Source organism: Dermacentor variabilis, chromosome 1 (genome assembly GCF_050947875.1).
Source record: "Dermacentor variabilis isolate Ectoservices chromosome 1, ASM5094787v1, whole genome shotgun sequence".
Taxonomy (NCBI): Eukaryota; Metazoa; Arthropoda; class Arachnida; order Ixodida; family Ixodidae; genus Dermacentor; species Dermacentor variabilis.
Window position 1 is genome coordinate 117,194,380 of NC_134568.1, and position 17,463 is coordinate 117,211,842.

Below are 17,463 nucleotides of genomic sequence, written 5' to 3' on the forward strand. Positions count from 1 at the left end.
AGTCCCAGTTCGGTCAAAAGCGTAACCGGCTTGAACACTGCTTCCACTTAATTTTTCCGTGCTATTTGCCCTTCATCATTGTGTCGGACATGACTCACAGGCTGCCGCGTCGCCGTGATTCCTATAAAAACGTCCATTTGGCCCGCGGGGTGATGAGGAACGAAGAGTAGAATATGAAATGGATTCAAAAACGAAAAATATCTCTAATTTTTTTTTATTATTTTCTTATTGTCCGCGGCGGATCCCGACGATAACAGCGGCGCGGGTTGGTCTGGACCGATAATGAATGGCAAAAATAATGGGGAAATATGAAAAAAATAGAGGTCGTTGGAAAATACGGCCGCAGGATACTGTTCCACGATTACCCGCCATGTGGAGCTGCCTCCCAACCGTTCGCTGCAGGAAACCACGCAACTGAAAGGCGGCTGAGAAAAAAAAATGAAATGAGGATCTCAAAGGGACCACTACTTGTGTAAGCATTTTCCTGACACACCACCTGCAATGCTTTTAAAAATTAACTCTGAAGCGATTAAGCAAGACAATAATTCCAAATATAAAGGCAGATGCATGGAACTATGTGGAATTGATTTAACGAGCCAGCACACGCAAAGCTGCCAGAATGCCGGGATGGTAGCGGCAACGGTAAACGGTTTGGCTTTGCTGCACAACCCTTTTGAATCTCGGTATTAAAACGAAGCATTTCAGTCGCGCTCACGTTTTTATGTGCCATACCCTCCGCTGACGGAAAATTTTTATTTTTGTAGACGTCCAGCGGCTTTCAGGCCCACGTTTATATTGCAAAATTGAGTTTATGAAGAGAATTTCAAAAATGTACGTGTTTGGCTGTGTTCGTTTGATGATGTCGGTGCTGTAGCCAGACATATAAAACCATGTTTGGCATTTTAAAATATTTGCGTCATTGCTTATTTTGAAAAAAAAAAAAGACAATGTGAGACACGTCACATTTTCGAGCAGGAAATATTGGGAAACAAAAAAAAACTACCTTACGGTTGTTTTTCATGCCTACACGAGCATATCCCTGCCGTGGCGATTCGGCTGCCCGTATTTTTCCGCTGTGCTCAGAGTTCACAATTAGGCAACGAACGCGCCGCAGGGTCACGCAACGGCCAGCTCAAGGTGTGGCAGATGAGCACCGGCGAGGCGCACACCAACCTGGACGGCCACACGGCCGCCATCACCTGCCTGGCGTTCGCGCCCAACGGCCTGTTTGTCGTCTCCGGCTCCGAGGACAACACGCTCCGTGTCTGGGGTCTCACCCTCGGGCTGGTCGTCTCCACGTTCAAGGTGTGCCCGCTCTTTCACCACGCGAGCTGTCGTTTTCTTTCTTTTTTTTTTTTTTTTCGTCGCATACCTCGTTGGACGGTTTTACCCCCAAGCTTATTTGTCATCCTCGAATTTTCGGCCTCATAGGCCAGTTCCAGCGGAATGCACTGATTATATGATTTGTTCAGTTAGACTAGTAAGCTTGCTTTCGAATCATGGGCGTGCCTTTCATATACGCTACGACATATTTTCGTCGGTAGTTCCCCGCCTCGTCCCCTGGGTCTCCTGTGATTAACTGGCCCTGGGATGACCATGGCCTAAATAAGTACACTCCTCAACCGCTTTGAAAGGTAGAGTACTACGCTATAGCCGCAAGAAAACTTGGACATTGTCCATTTCATTTAAACGCTCTCTATCAGGTCTCGAAGGTAGAAAGGCGAAAAAGGTATACGCAGGGATTTGAGGTTTTGGTATTAGCCCTACCGGTAAATGCCGAAAAAAGGCCTGCTGAACTCAACTTTAGGAATTCAGTTTCTACCGAAAAAATGGTGAACTTCCGAGTTCGTAATGGCTAGTCAAACTTAGCCCGCATCACCCGCGACAGCATTCTTGATGAAGAGCTCCGTGTAGGTTAATTTCGTGCTACTGTGTCACTATGTCCTCCATGTTATTGCAATAGTGTAGCGATAACTCAGACGAACATTTCGGGCAAATTGTATACATGTACTGAAATTGTTGTGAACCGTCTGTCCTATTTGTCATTATTTAATTGAAAACCTTAACGATGTGCTCAGTTATCAGAGGAGCATTCCGTGCAATCCAAGACGCTAAAGGCGAAACTAAGCTAGAAGCTCCACTCGGCATTATCCACCAAACGAGCTATTCATCTTCATCATCTTCTCGTAAAGCTTAAGATTCTAAATGTTAGTGCGAGCGCTAATTATGGTGATGAAAGAAATGTGATAGGAGAGAACACTTGCGTACTCGGTTCATCAGATTCCTATCGTTGGAATGAAGAAGCCATAAAGCCTATGGCGCTGAAGCCAACGTATTCCTAGATATCACTGACGAGGCCACCCGCAGCCATCGCCTAGAAAAGTGTGCCTGCAGTGGAACACGAAAGTGAGATAGTTGGATCTAGCTGGAATAATCTCGATCTGCGTTCAGAAAACGCCTTTGAGAAGCGGCAGTATACGGCGCGGAGCGCAACAAAAGCGCCGACGTGCACTTCAGTGACGATCGCAATGGTTCGTAGCCCGTGTTCTAAGCACGAATCTTAAAGGCGAGCATGTCAAAGGACTTCATTGTCCTCTGTTCTCTGCGATGGCAAGCGAGGAAGCGGACGTCATACAAAAAAAAAGGGAGGGAATTCGCAAAGTATAGACTCAACACGCTGCAGGACAAAGTCGAGCCCATCCTTTTCTGGAAAGCGCACCATCCCGAGTGACTTGCTTGTCGGGTGCATCAATTCAAGCGCATTCCATTGCTTAACTAGCTTCGACGTGGAGCGCAGCGTTTCCCAAATGCGGTTAATAAACGCAGAACGCGCTGCTAGCTCTCTGAAGCAAACATCTGCATGTATGTGCACGTATCTTAAACAAGGGGATGCGAATATTCGTAATTTTGAATACAAATAGAATAATCTTGGCTCTTCGTGTTTGATTCGACAGTTCACTATTCCAAATTGTCGAATAGTCCTTTGGATTTCAGTTTATAAAGGATAAAAACACTTATTGGAGTCTACAAGCAGAGATTCACGTGCAAGTGGCGACTGTTTCGAATGACTCTGCTGCACTGGAGCCGCGGTTCCTGCGGAGAGGCACCAGTTCCTGGGGAAACGCACGGAGTAGCTAGCTTCTGCTGAATAGTTTCCAGGTCAATCAATAGAGACATACGTCGTCGCTAGGCCACATACGAGTTGGCTTTCTTGATTTAGGTAACGCAAATTATTATTTTCACAATCCCACAACGTTCGCATCCCCTTCAAACGATGCCCGGTGCTCTATGTAGCTCTTTTATATCATTATAAGCGCCGTTCTTTCATTTCATTACTGTCATTGTCACAGTGCGCCAGACTTGAATTTCTTAATTGACCAGAAGTCCAATTTTGAATGGCATTACATGTATCAAATATGATAAATAAGCTTTCATATTCATCCTACGCACTAAACGGACCCCACGCGAACTTACATGTCTCACTTCGTTTAGAAGCTAAATATTCATTATTCGATCCTAAGGTCGTTGTCCTCGTATATTCGTGTTAGATTCGATTCGGCAATTTCGCTCTGCGGACACCTCTATATTTAACAAATTATTTCAACTATATAGTTAACTTGCCTCACTGCCTTTATGACAATAACGCTTGCTGGGGCCACTCTTTGCTTCCGATTGTAAATAAGGGGAAGCAAATATTTCAAATCAAGGAAAAGCCGAAATCGCCAAAAATGTGGCACACAAAAAAGATATAGCCACCGATAAATTGCCGAATTTCTCGAGAAAAATGGAATGTCGATAAATTCCTGCCAAATTGCAAAAAACATAGATGCCAAGAAATCCAATCGCCAGGTATACGAATTGTATATTTGCTCTTGGTTTCTGTGCTATTGGCTCCGACTTGCTGCTACTTTAAGTGAGCTTCTTTTAAGGCAGTAGTACGGGGAAGTTCCGTAGTGTCGCCAACGTCATTAAACAGATGTACAGCGCCAACCGCCCGTGCAGGCTTTGCGCGCCCGACCTTCCCGGGCTGTCGGAGTCGGCAGTGCCCATTCTTCAAAGCTGCTTAGATATTGTGGGCCTTTGACCACGAACCAAGAGCGCGCCTCTGTGTGGGCTGTAGAGTATACAGCCCGAAGTAGGTCGCGCTCCAAGCTTGCAAAACAGCCTCAGTTGACTACAACTGCGCGGGACGCCTAAGCAGTCATGCAGAACGCTAGCGTGAAGGCCGACCTACCTTTGTGCATGTACCATGGGCCGCGTGACTGGTTCGCATTCTACAACAATGGTAAACAAGGCGGCACTCAATCCGAAGAAAATTGTGCAAGGACGCCGTGTATTCTAGGGCGAAGAACTTACTTCGCTCAGTACTTTGCGACAACAGAAAGAAGTGTGTCCCCCCCAAGAAAGCTCATTTGCAGCATCTTAAGAGCGGTTTCGCAGCAACGCACTCAGCTTGCGATGCTTTAAAACAGCCATTTGCAACTGTCATTAAAAGGGCTCATTTATTTGCACGAATGCTAGAAAACGTCATGCGAATTTTCAGTCCTGCAGCCCATGCACACTTGGTACAGTCTACTGTTCTAAAAGTAATAATGAATGAAAGTTTCGCGGCTAACTTCGTCGACAGCTCTTTTAAGGTACTCGAACATTTGTAGTTGCCATGCAGATACACTAAACAATAATCTGTGACGCCTGCGCACGTGCAGTTTCCTTTTCGTGCTTCTTTCTTTCTTTCTTGCATTCTTTCTTTCTAACTACACTCCATCGGTCACAGAAGCAGCGCGCACTTGCGCGTGGTTGTACGTCCACTAAACTTCCGCGTGGCGTCTGCAGGAGCACCAGAGCAAGGTCGTGAGCGTCTTCGTGACGTCGGACAGCCGGCGCGTGCTGTCAGTGGACGCGCAGGGGATGCACCGGCTCTGGACGGCCGACAGCGCCACGCAGCTCGTCGCCTGCGCCAAGACGGCCAAGCAGGTGACTCTGCATGCCAACGTCGTCTTCACCGTCGGCGGGAAGAGCGACAACAGGTACGCTACTCGCGGCATTTTTCTGTTTTTTTTTTTTGTATGGAAGCGGTTCAGCTAAGCGTCTCACTGCCAACGGCCCTGCCTGGCTTAAACTGCGAGTTCACCTAAACGCATACCAGGTTCACGTGTATATGGTACATATATGGTGACCATTCTATTTCCAGAGATGGACAAGAAAATGATATCGTGGTACCACCTTCGTGAAAGCGCCAACACGGAAGTGCATGGCTCTCATAAGGCTTTCAGTGCAGACGCCTAACGTAACCGCAAGGAACTCCTGCGCTTGCGCAGCATGGATGCCTCCTCCATGGGCAACACGTCATCAGATCACCCGTGTGCCGTCTGCTATGACTCGGCTGAAGCATCCTCGCCGTCCAGCGGCGTCCGCATAGTCTCAGTCGCGGTCTCCTACCGCACCCGCAAAGGCTGTTGGGAGCAAATATTTGAAAGTGACGTCAAGCATTCCCTCCTTCGCCCTCTGTCGTACGCAGCTTATGTTGAGTCTCGTTCAGTGGTTCTTTATGCGTGAGAGTGTTTCCTCGTTGTGTCTATGCTGATGTATCGTGCTTTGTATGATGTATTCCGTCAACGAGAGCTAAAAGCATCTCATGCTTAAAACGTAGGACGCCGAAAGCTCACATGTGGGGACAGCAACAGTCTGTGTTCGCTGGCGCGGAGGAAGCGTTAGTTTGCGTATGGTGGTGGTGGTGGTGGTGATGAGTAGGAGAGGTGTGAGCTGAACCCTAAGGGCCCAGCCCTTAAAATGTCGGGGGGGGGGGGGGTGCGTCCCTAGTCCGGGACCCCCGTGGCTTCTGCAGCGGCTTTGGCTCAGGCCACCAGGGCACGTTGGTCCTGGAGGGTTGAGCAGCTGAGCAGGACGGCCTCCCAGTCCTCTCGGGTAGGGTGGAGGTTTGGGGGAAAGCAGGGTTGGAGGGGCATGCCCACACCGTGTGGTATGTGTCCGCAAACAACTCCCCACATTGCGGGCACTCGCCGGAAAATGCCGGGTTGAAGTGTTTCAGCACCGCCGGGCACAGTACTGCATTCGTGTAGAGACGGAGAAGCCAGCGCTCCTCCGTCTTTTTAAGGCCTTTGCAAGGGGGAAAGTATCGGCCGTGATTAAGCTGATACAGCTGTGTGATTTCTTTAAAGGTGATTGCCGGCTTGAATTCAGGGACCTCGTCGACGGGTGATAGAGGCAATGCCCTGAAATGAAGCGCGCGGGCTGTAGCGTCGGCTACTTCGTTCCCCTCTATTCCCTGATGAGCTGGGGCCCAAATGATGGAGCGCCGGGGTTGAAATCCCTGGTTCTCACATTTCTTAAGGATTTGGAAGGCACGACATGGGATTTGGCCTTGTTCTATATTGCGGCAAGCACCCCTCGGATCAGTAATGATGACTCGAGACGCTGGATCTGCGGCAGCAAGCGCGATAGCCACCTCCTCCGCGTGAGTAATATTGGGGGCCCGGAAGGTGAGGTCATTAACGGGTGTGTTTTGATGGATGACTGCCGCCGTAAACCAACCCCCGTGATGAGGGTCGGCAGCGTCCGTAATACTCCTGGGCGATGTCCATATGTTCTGGTGATCCTTGTAGCGCGCGCTTGGCGGCGGCCCTCGTTAGTATCTCGGGTCACGTTATTAGGGAGAGGGCTTACCTGTAAGGTGAGACGCCAAGCGTCTGGCAGGGAGACTCTGGGTTCCGTGTAGGTTATATATCGGATGTGCAAGCGGGACAAGAGGCGGCTTCCCGCTGATGTTTTGCTCAACCGCAAGAATTGATTGTTAAGATGAGCCTCGCGTAGTTCCCCAAAACTATTAGTCACCCCGAGTTGGAGGAGACGTTTGTTGGACGTAGTAATGGGGAGATCGAGGGCTCTCTTATAGATTTTGCGTAAGATCACCTCAAGGGCGTTTTCATCTCATTTGCGTAGGTGGAGGTAGGGCGCCGAGTAGAGTATTCGGCTGGATACGAATGCATTCGCTAGCCGCAAAGCGTCTTTGCATCGCAAGTCCCCCTTTTTATTGGATACCCTACGGATCATACGACCCACTTGGTTCCCCACCTTACGGAGCTTTTGAAAAGTGGTATCAATTTTGCGGTTCCTATGTATGCAGAGGCCCAAAACTCGAATCTCGTCACGTTGCGGGATGGGGCCTGTACATAGGCATAGGTTGAGTTTTGTGGTGCACTTCGGGTTGGATCGTAAGTGCACAAATTCCGATTTGGTCGGGGAGCATTCCAGGCCGCATCGACGGGCATATTCGTCCACAATAGCCGCGGCATGCTGCAGGTTGGCCTCGACTGCTCCAACCGATCCGTGAGTATCCCACAATGTGATGTCATCGGCGTACAGAGCATGCTGCACGCCTGGGACCTCACTCAGTAGAGCAGGGAGCTTCATCATGGCCAGATTGAAAGGGAGTGGTGAGAGTACGACTCCCTGCGGGGTACCTCACGTACCGAGCTGGTACGGGCCATGTTCCGTGTCTTGTATCCGTATAAAGGTTTGGCCGTCTGTGAGGAATTGTTTAATGTAGTTGAAGGTGTTGAATCCACAGTCTGAGATTCTGGGTTCAGTCTGGGTTAGGATGATTTCGTGCGTCACGTTATCAAAGGCACCCTTTAGGTCTAGCCCAAGGACTACCTTACCGCCACTAGGGTGTTCTACTGGCTAGAGAAGCTCCGTATGAAGTCGTAGTAAGACATCCTGCGCAGACCGGTGTGGGCTGGAGCCATGCATGGTGTCTGCAAAGATGTGTTGGGTTTCTAGATGGGTGGACAATCTATCCCGTACCGTAGACTCCGTCAGCTTTCCCACAAGAGGTGAGGGAGATGGGCCGGAGATTGTCTGTGTTTATGCCTTTTCCTGGTTTAGGGATGAAGGTGACCAACGCCGTTTTCCAGTCAATGGGAAGAGGGGTGTATGCCAGAGGGTATGCCAGATTGCATAAAAGTAAGTGAGGAGCTGCTCATTGGCTGGATCGGGGAGGTTGGCTAGAAGCTTTACCGTTACCTTATCCCTGCCCGGAGCTGTTCCTCGTTTCATTTTGGCAAGTGCCGCTTTGAGGTCATGAAGCTGGAATGGTCGATTCAGCTTAGCGTTCTCAGAGCCTGCATATGAGTACGCGTGACCTCGGGCATCCTGGTGTGTGGAGAGTTATTTGTCTCTGAGGGAGATAGCCAGTGCGGCTGTGTCTCCGTTAAAGTTGTGGATCGCTCGCTGGAGGTGTTTGTCGGTTTCTGTTCAGGTTTGCGTAGGATCAATTAGGGCGCGGCAAAGGTAAAGACGTGTTTCCTGAGGCCAGCTTTCTTAATTAAAATTATCAAAAGGCAGTGATCCTTGACCTTTTGACATGCATATGTGTTCTCTAACATAGAACTGGTAGAAATCGCAAAATTTGATTTTGTAGCAGACGCGCTCAATTTCTTTATCCTGCTGTAGTCTGCATTTTGATTCCAGCGTGCTTTCCATTTGTGCTTAACTATTTTTACTTTTTTTCTAAACAGGAAGAAGATGTACCCAAAAATATCCACATAGCCAAAATGAAAATTCTGACGCCAACTCGGACAAAAAGTAGCCCAATCTGGCAACCCTGTTTACCAACATCAATTATCATTTCGATTGCCATTTGGTTCGTTTGTGTTACCAGTTGATTATCGATTTTCGTTTTAGGGCATTCGTTTGATTAGAAAAGTTATATAATCCTATTACACGCAGTCAACAAACAATGCCACCAAGGACAGCATAGTTCTTCGCAGTTCTTAATTGGATGAAAAAACAACTGGCCGCAGGCGGGATAAGCACATTACGCGTGCGATGCTCTTCCCGGTTGAGCTACCACGGCGTCGTTTTCCCATCCATTTTCTGAGGTATTTATGTTTATCTACTAGAACTAACCTTGAGGGCGCTAGCCAGCGCCATCACTCACGGCCTTGGTGGCGGATATGGAACATCCTTTCTGCCGCAGGCATCACGCCTACGTGAACTTTTTTGCGCGAAGGGAACTTGTCAATAAACCCACACATGCTGCCTAAAGGCATCAAACTTGCCGGATTCGAGTAATGAACGCGAAGGAGGAAACCGGGCCCCTCGGTTTCCTCCCTCGCGTTCATATATATATATATATATATATATATATATATATATATAGTTAGCTCATTTTCATTGTACAATGTACGCTCAATATTTCCACCTGTTATGATGTCGATCGAGAGAGGCACTATTGTAAATAAAATTATATATAAAAGGAGAGCTGTAAACTGGACACGTGATCGAGCGTCTGGCTTTCAGCTCTCCTAATCGTGTTTCCATAGAACGAAGGCCGCATGCCCTTTGCAGAAAAAGTCGACGAATTTTTTTCATCCGCTTTGAGCACGGGCTTATCGCTTATTATTTTGGACCGTGGCGTATTTCTATCTTGAGAACGTCGTTATTGATGTGGCTGCCTCGATCTTGAGGGCCGGGCCAATTGCCTGTTTTTTACAACGGACATGCCGCCTTCGTACTTTGGAAATACGGTTGAGAGCGCTGCAAACCAGACACCACGCAGGCACGCAGTGTGATCATAATATTTTGTATACACTTCGCAGGCTTTCTTCAGAGCCCCGGAAAAATATGCACACAAAATATAACGTGTCGCAAACAACCAACTTGGGGTTTTCCGAACACGCTATACAACTTTCCCATTTGATCTTACACCCTAAAAAGCATGTTTAAAGGTATCCGAGCACACCTAAGCGCTTCTTAAGAGTTGTGAATGCAAAAACATTAATGTCCGATTGAATGTCACTGAGCGGTATTTCAGCTCATTTTGCCACCCGGCAAAATTAGCTGAAATAAACAGACGCGTTTGACTGGCACGCTCAATGTCGAGTTGAGGAGGGGCTCCGCGAGAAATATATATATACACTCTTAGGCAAAGTTACACCCTTTGGCTTGCCCCTTCTGCCACACAACAATAATCGTTATCTGCCTTGATGCGTTTCCTTTCTTTAACGCTGCGAGCCCGCAACATTCCAGGAACGAACGGCACGCGCGTTATCAGAAGGAGCACTCCAAAGGGTGTAAACTGTTCTATGCTGATAACGCGCGTGGCGTTCGTTACTGGAAAGTACCGGGCTCGCAGCGTTAAGGAAAGGAAACGCACCAAGGCAGATAACGATTATTGTTGTGTGGCAGAAGGGGCAAGCCAAAGGGTGTAACTTTGCCTAAGACTGTATATATATATATATATATATATATATATATATATATATATATATATATATATATATATATATATATATATATATATATATATATATATATACACACGTGATTAAATGAAATGATACGTGCAGTGCACGTCACAGTTGCGCAAAACTCAGCATACGCAAAACTCTACGATGAGCTTTGCAAGGCCGCCACCGGCGTTGCAGGGGTCGCGCCTCGACGGTGCACGAGATCAGACAGAAGGGAAACCGTCAGCGTCTTGGGAGTGCACTGCTCGTCGCCGCTCCGACCGCCGTGTGCACCTCGGTGTGGTGTGCAGACGGCTGCGCACAACGCTCACGCCAGCAGCGCATAGCAGCACGCTGCTCTGACTCCGCTGCAGGAGCCGATGAAGCGGAGAGAGAGAGAGAGTAAAACATCTTTATTAATAATATTTGAATGGCGAGAGCAGTGTGGGAGGAACCCTCAGTCCAGGGTCCCTAAGATGGAGAGTGACGCGGCGCACACTTCGTCGTTTTTTGCAGCCATTGGCACCGCGCGTCTCTGGAGACCAGAGTGCACCAGTGCCGTCCGTGCCGTGACAGCGCGGCGGCGGTAACGGCGCGAACGCGCCTCGAGTGTCCATATCAACGCTATCGCCATAATAACTCAGCCAGATTTGCCGTAAATTGATCATTCAATTTTTACCTTCAGTTCGAACTAATTACGGCGAACAGACAGCCCTGAGCTTCCAGCAGTTCTCTGAAAAACCAGAAACCAGAACGAGAAAAACTCTGAGCTTCCAGAAATTGCACTTCTATCACTTCTATCAAGGCGAAAAATGCAAAGGTGTTTGTCTGCGGAGATATCAATCCACGCAAAGGAACGTCTAGGGGCCAAAATTAATTTACTGAGGCATCCCTGAACGTGATGCGGGACCTTAAACCTCACCAAATGTCGCTCAATTTTGTTCATCAAAAGGTTCACGCATACATGATGCGCGTTGCTTTTTGTTCTACGCACTATAGAAACATGGTTACTTCGACATAAAGAACCACAAGCACGACGTTTTTCCTGCTTGCTCGGTCCTCTAACAATGGCTCGAGCAAGCAAGCAAACGCCGCGGTGCAATGGCCAAGCGCGTACGATGGCCTCTGCGTCAATGGTGGCGATTGAAGCGTGATGCTTAGTTATAGCTTTTCTGCGCCAGAGCAGTAAAGAACATTAAACAGGGGTCACTCCGTCAGTTCTTTCGTTCGTTCGCTGCGGCGTTCGGCGTCGTGCCGTGAGTCACGCGTCGTTTATTCATTATTACAGCACTGATGCCACATGCAACATTTTGCAGCCACAAAACCTGAGTCGTCATGCCATCGCCGTCGGCGTCGTTGCCGTCCTTGTGTCGTTGACGTGTGGCCGACATTGCGCATACTTCGGGGAGCTCGCACGGGAGTGCAGGAGTGAGAGGCTTGGAGGCAGTTGGGAAGAGCAACTGATGCCGCAGCAAATAAATGTACAGCCGCAGTAATCGCTGAAGCGGGCGGATATATATTTTTTACAGCAATGTCAAGGTTTTCTTGACAAATGTCTCCGGAGTCGCTAGAACTTATCAAAATCATGCCGTCGGGGTTATTTCGTGCGACATTCGACCTGGCCACAGCGGCTGCTCTGAAAGGTAGGCGTGGTCGCACTATCGAGCCGGCATATTAGTTAAAATAAACAATGTCTGTGCTAACATGAGTACGCGTTATTCTTTTTTTGTTGTTGTTGTTGTTGTTGTTGTTCTTGTTGTTGATGTCGGTGTTGTGAGAAAGTGATAATATTCAAAAGAAATAAACGTTTACACTTTAGCAAGCCTTGTGTGTATTCCACTGAAAACTGGACAAATACTTGCAGAGATGGGAGAGTGCGTCTGACGACGAAATTTATCGCGAAATAAAAAGTGTCAGGCAAAATATAAGGCAGATAACCGCTTATATTAAAGCGCATGTTTATGAACACAATTATGAATTAAAAATGAAACACTAATAAAACTGAAAAAAGTGCGTTAGGGCAGCCTCACTACAGCTACCGGTCCTCATGCATAAAAGATACAAAAGTAAAACTACTTTATTACCCTAACTTCGCCGAGGATTATCCAGAATACGAATTCGTTCAGCTTCTCCGGTGGCTTAGCAAGCAACACTCCACCTTCTTCTATATTTATAACGTTGTGTGAAAGTTTGTCATTTGCTGATAAGTATTGCGAAGTGTTTAGCCAACTGCCACTGACATATAAGACGTGCGGCGAAAATGTAATTGTTAATTAACCTAGGTTTGCAATGAAATGGAAGTGTTGCTGCGGCATGATATTTGCTTGTGACAGCTTGTCGCGTGCCGTTCATGTTTTCCGTCCTCGATTTGTTTGCGCAGCTTAAAATACTGGCCTGTATTTGAGACAGACAGCGAAAAGACTGTAAGCCACAGTGACGCCATTCTGTGCTACACCGTAACCTACGACTGCCAAACCATTGTCACCGGATCGCAAGACATGTCGCTCAAGGTGTGGGAAGTCGCCACGGCAAAGCTAACTCAGGTAAGCGCAAAACACTTTTTTTTGCGAATAACCTTTCTTCTTTACGTTCACGCACCAAAAATACTGCCACCTTCTAACGTATTTTACTGTCAAGTTTAGGCTACACTACCGTACTACAAACTTGGACGCGTTTTTGGCTGATGGATTCGCGCTGTGAAATATCCGTGCGCGGACACAAACACGTCCACGCTGTTGCGCGCGTCCGTTCAAGGTCACAATAAAGGGACACTAAATAGGGAAAAAGAAGAGTTCCTGGGACTGATGGTTTTGCACCAGTACCGCAGCATGAATACCCCGGTGTGACGTCACGAATTTCGATGTATTATCGCGCGTTATAGGGCTGTTATCGCACAGAAAAACTTATCAAAACTTGCTATGTTCGTCGGCTGCTTTAGAAACGGTTGAACGGCCCCAATCCGACGCTTCTAAAGTTAATGGAGTCATGGGGTGCTTGTGCGGGAACCTTAACGCGGCGTCGTCAGTTTTTGCGTCTTCTCTAACTTACCAAGCCCTAGCTCATAACGCCAGTTACTATTTTGGCATTTCAAAAGTGTAACTCACCAATCCGTCTTAAGTTACTATTCCTCGTGAGTGCCTTGAAAGCATGTCTTCTTGCAATGCTGTTTTCTCATGTCTGTACTGGCGAGCACGAAGTCATGGGTTAGATCCTCGCCGCGACAGCCGCATTCACATGGGAGCAGCAAGCAATAAACACCCGCGTACTTACGTAGCAGTGTCGGTTAAAAATAGCCGGCCGTTCTTTGTATATGACTCGTAACATGGTGCCCTCCACTGCAGCGCTTCTCATAACCCAGTACAGCTGCTGATTTGTTGAATAGAACCCCTTCAATTAGCACAACACGTCATTTTGGGCTCAATGAGGAAACTTTGATGACTGGCGGAGTTTATCTTCCCGAAAGCGACACAGACACTATATGAGAGACGCTGTGTATAGCGGAAGGATCCGGCTTAATTTTGACTACCATCTGGCGTTCTTTAACGTGGTTCTTTAGCGAGCGTTCTTGCATACCGTCCCCATAGGTGGGATATAAAACGGCGTCTATGATGTGCTTTCGATTCTTGCATAGCTTCCGGTGTGTGCGCTAGTCAAAAACATAGCCTTCGAGATCTGTTTCTGTTACCCGGAGAAGAGCCGTCGCTGGGGCGGAGATTAGGGTGCCTTGGTATGCCGACACCATGCTTGGCAATCGAACCCATGAGTTCGTGCTCAGCGGCGGAGCCGGTATACCCCGGCACCACGGTGGGTGCAAGAAAACTGAGAGACCTCTATTTAGGTGACATAATAGGGGGTTCGAGCAAGTAAGGACGCGAGCACAAAGAAAGAAACGCACAGGACAACGCTGCAACGCTCCAGCGTTCTCCTGTGCGTTTCTTTCTTTGTGCTCGCGTCCTTATACTTGCTGGAACCCCCTATTCCGTTGTCATGCACCAGCTGGCCCCGTGAACTACACTTCTCTGTATAGGGCTCACGCCTACCTTTAGGTTCGATATTAAAATATTCGCAAAATGCAGAAATGCTTGACCATTGCCTGAACTACTTTCAATGCAATTTATTTTAATTAAATAATAAAGCCCAATATTGGTGATTGTCGCCTAACGTTGATTTAAGCACGCTACAATGTTCTAATGAAAAAGAAATCTCCAGAAATTAAAAATTTTATAGACATATGATGCCGCTTTACAGGCGCGAGACTGCACGATAAACGTATATAACTATAGCTGTTGACTACACTTTTACAGTACTTAAAGAAGTGAGATTTCGCTATTGTACTTGACTTTAAAACAAACGGCTAAAGCTCAGGGGAAGCTGAACGTTTAATTTAATGTGCTCAATTTTGTACTCTCTATCTGATTTTGTACCCTCTATCAGGCAAAGTTTAGCTGAAATCCGATATCTGCATGGTTTTGCTGCGGAGTACGGTACAGTCGTGGACTCGTTGTTGCAGTTTATTGAAGTATTGCGAATTCGATTCATTTTTTATTAAAACTTGAAGACGTTAAGCTCAACATCCCCCAACTACGAGTCACGTCACTAGAACATTACTTCCTTCCCCCCCCCCATTTTGTTAATGCAAGTGATACTTGTTGCGATGATGGAGCAAGTGCTTAACGATAGTTATATACAGGTTGCGCCAATAACTACTGTCCCAAGGTTAATGCCTAATATATTGGTTGGGGAATTTTAAAAAATCTCATAAATACCCTTTGTATGCATTTACCCGATATATTAGGAATGCAACACGAAACATTTTATCTGCTCCTGGCCTTGATCATGGCCTTTAAACCGTCTGAGTACGCTTCAAGCGCGACCACGAAGATATAGCCCAGGATATTTTTTTTCTCCATTCTCCTTCTGCAGTGACGCTTTCAAGCCCACTATGCTGGAGCGCTGTAGGTCGCGGGCCTCTTTTTCAAGATAGCCCGCACGCAGAAGTCCATCGAGTTTAGGTCAAGCTAGTTCGCCGGCCACTCTTCATGAAGCTAGAATGAAGTAGGGTGTGAGAGCGCGACACCACTGTTGTGGTGTCGATTTGCTCTTCGATTGTTTTGCTGCGGGGCCGTTGTGGCTACAAAGTTCAAGACTACTCGCCTAAGTACGACAGGGATGAGGGCAGTGAATTAGGCTCTAGAATATTCTTGAAGTGCGTGCGAGTGTCGATCTTGAGGCGCCTTTTGTCACAAAAACGAGAGGAATACGGCCAGTGGTGATCACCCCAGCTCAAACCATGACAGACACCGCATGAGAGTTTCGAAAAACTGTCCAACTGGCTGCATAAGCAAGCTCCGACGTCGAAGCAAGCACACGAGAATTCCGAGTGTTGTGACGGGCCTCGACACCCTGAAGCCTTTCTCATCTGTGAAGACATTTGCCAAGCCTTCCCCGTTCGCGACCTGCGCCAACAGCAGCCAGCATTTTTTTTTTATCTTCCCTTTCTCTGCGACTGCGTCCCTCCATGTCTTCTCTGGAACATGCAGGAGGAATACCTTGAAATCCATTCGCATTGGCATTGTTGTCGCCAACACATTCATCTCCAAAGCCAGCCTTCTGATGCTTCTCCGTGGCTGGCACTGGATTATCTTCCGCGCAACTTTATAAGGCTGGGGTTTTACCTACCAAAACCACGATTAGATCATTACGCACGCCGTAGTGAGTGACTCCGGATTAACTTCGACCACCAGGGCATCTTTAACGTGCCCCCAATGCACGGGACACAGGCAATTTTTCATGTCGCCCCCATCGAAATGCGGCCGCCGAGTCCGGGATTTGATCCCGTTAACTCGTGCTTAGCAGCGCAACACCATAGCCGCTAAGGCACCGCGACGAGTCCTCGCAGCTTTATTAATGTGAGAAGTGGCCACAGGAGCAGGACGGCCACTGCGGTTTACCTCCTCAGAGTGCTGCGTTTTAGAGCCCAGTGGAAAATCTTGTGGTGAAATTTTAGAATTTTGGCGACCTCTGAAGGAGAGTGTCTGGCCTCGCTCAGTGATGAGATTGCGGGTCGATGGGACTCAGGGCGTGCCATTTTCCGAAAAAATAAACACACCAGCACGAAATGCAGAATAAAGATGGAAGAAATGTTGACGAAACGATGAGCAAAAATGTTAAAATATCAGAGGCACAATTATCCATCAAAAAGTGTGAGACTAATTATGGCGCACACTTTACCTGTCTCTACCATTTATGTGAACACGTAGGTCGATAGGCTGTGCTGGCGATACGGCTTTCCCTTGCCTCCGAAATGATGCAGCGGTTTCTTTTCTTTTTGGTCTATTGCCCCTTTTATGTCTTTTCTCGCTTCGTAATTGAACCATGCAGTCTGCAGAGACCCCGCCTACATTATCACCATAATCGCCCTATCTGGAGACGTGGATGATAAGAATCGAATAAAATTCGAGCAAGAAAAGATCAGTTACGTTATACTACTGTAACTTTCTATTTTTAGACTATTCTATTAATTCCATGCATTTTTTTTTGTCATTAGTCATAGGCTTCCTCGGCACTGCGCCCTCGTAATTGCCAAGATCGGCCACTCTGAGTTATGGACAATAATAAATGAATAGTACTGAAAGAAAAAGAAATCTTCCAAAATGCAGCCCCCGCCTTCTGTTAAGCCACCTAACACGAAAGCAAACATTGGCCAGTTTCTTCGTAATGAAAAACGGGCAATTTGCATGAGCGCTTCATCATCAACAAATATCCCACAAATAAATAATTATAAATAAATTTGAAGAGGTGTGTCGCGGTTGCTAGTTTCCAGCCCCGAGCATTGTGGCCATTATGGTGAGGACCGTATCGGTCCCCACCCTTGTGCGGTTCAGCGCACTCGCAGGCGCGGGAACAAAAGCTTCTGCAGCGTTCGACCAGGGGCGTTTCGGCCGTCTCCGCCTTTCTTTTTCAAGCCCTGGCTTTTGAAACACACTATTCCACTTGCAGCATCTCGAGAGCACTTGCACGTGATCGTCACTTGGCTGGTTGCGCTTAACGAGCGACCTGATCGAGCCTAGGGCCAATGCTCCGCGGCGCTGCCTTCGTCCTCCGATATCCCTCCTCACCGGCAGAGTACGCTGCACTTGCCTCGGGATGATGCGGGGCCGGCTTTGTACTTGCTTTCCAGGCGAACTGAGCGCACCGATCTCGTTTCGACCGT

The 17,463-nt window shown here is 47.7% G+C and overlaps 1 protein-coding gene across 1 annotated transcript in view; it reads left to right on the plus strand.

Annotated features, from left to right (window-relative positions):
- The window catches only part of LOC142583352 (protein qui-1-like), a 523,212-nt gene that overhangs the window by 487,734 nt on the left and 18,015 nt on the right, over positions 1–17,463 (plus strand). The window contains exons 22-24 of the mRNA XM_075693781.1: positions 1,115–1,305; positions 4,834–5,027; positions 12,631–12,793. Of these exons, the coding sequence (XP_075549896.1) occupies positions 1,115–1,305; positions 4,834–5,027; positions 12,631–12,793 (548 nt within the window). The remainder of the gene's footprint in view (positions 1–1,114; positions 1,306–4,833; positions 5,028–12,630; positions 12,794–17,463) is intronic.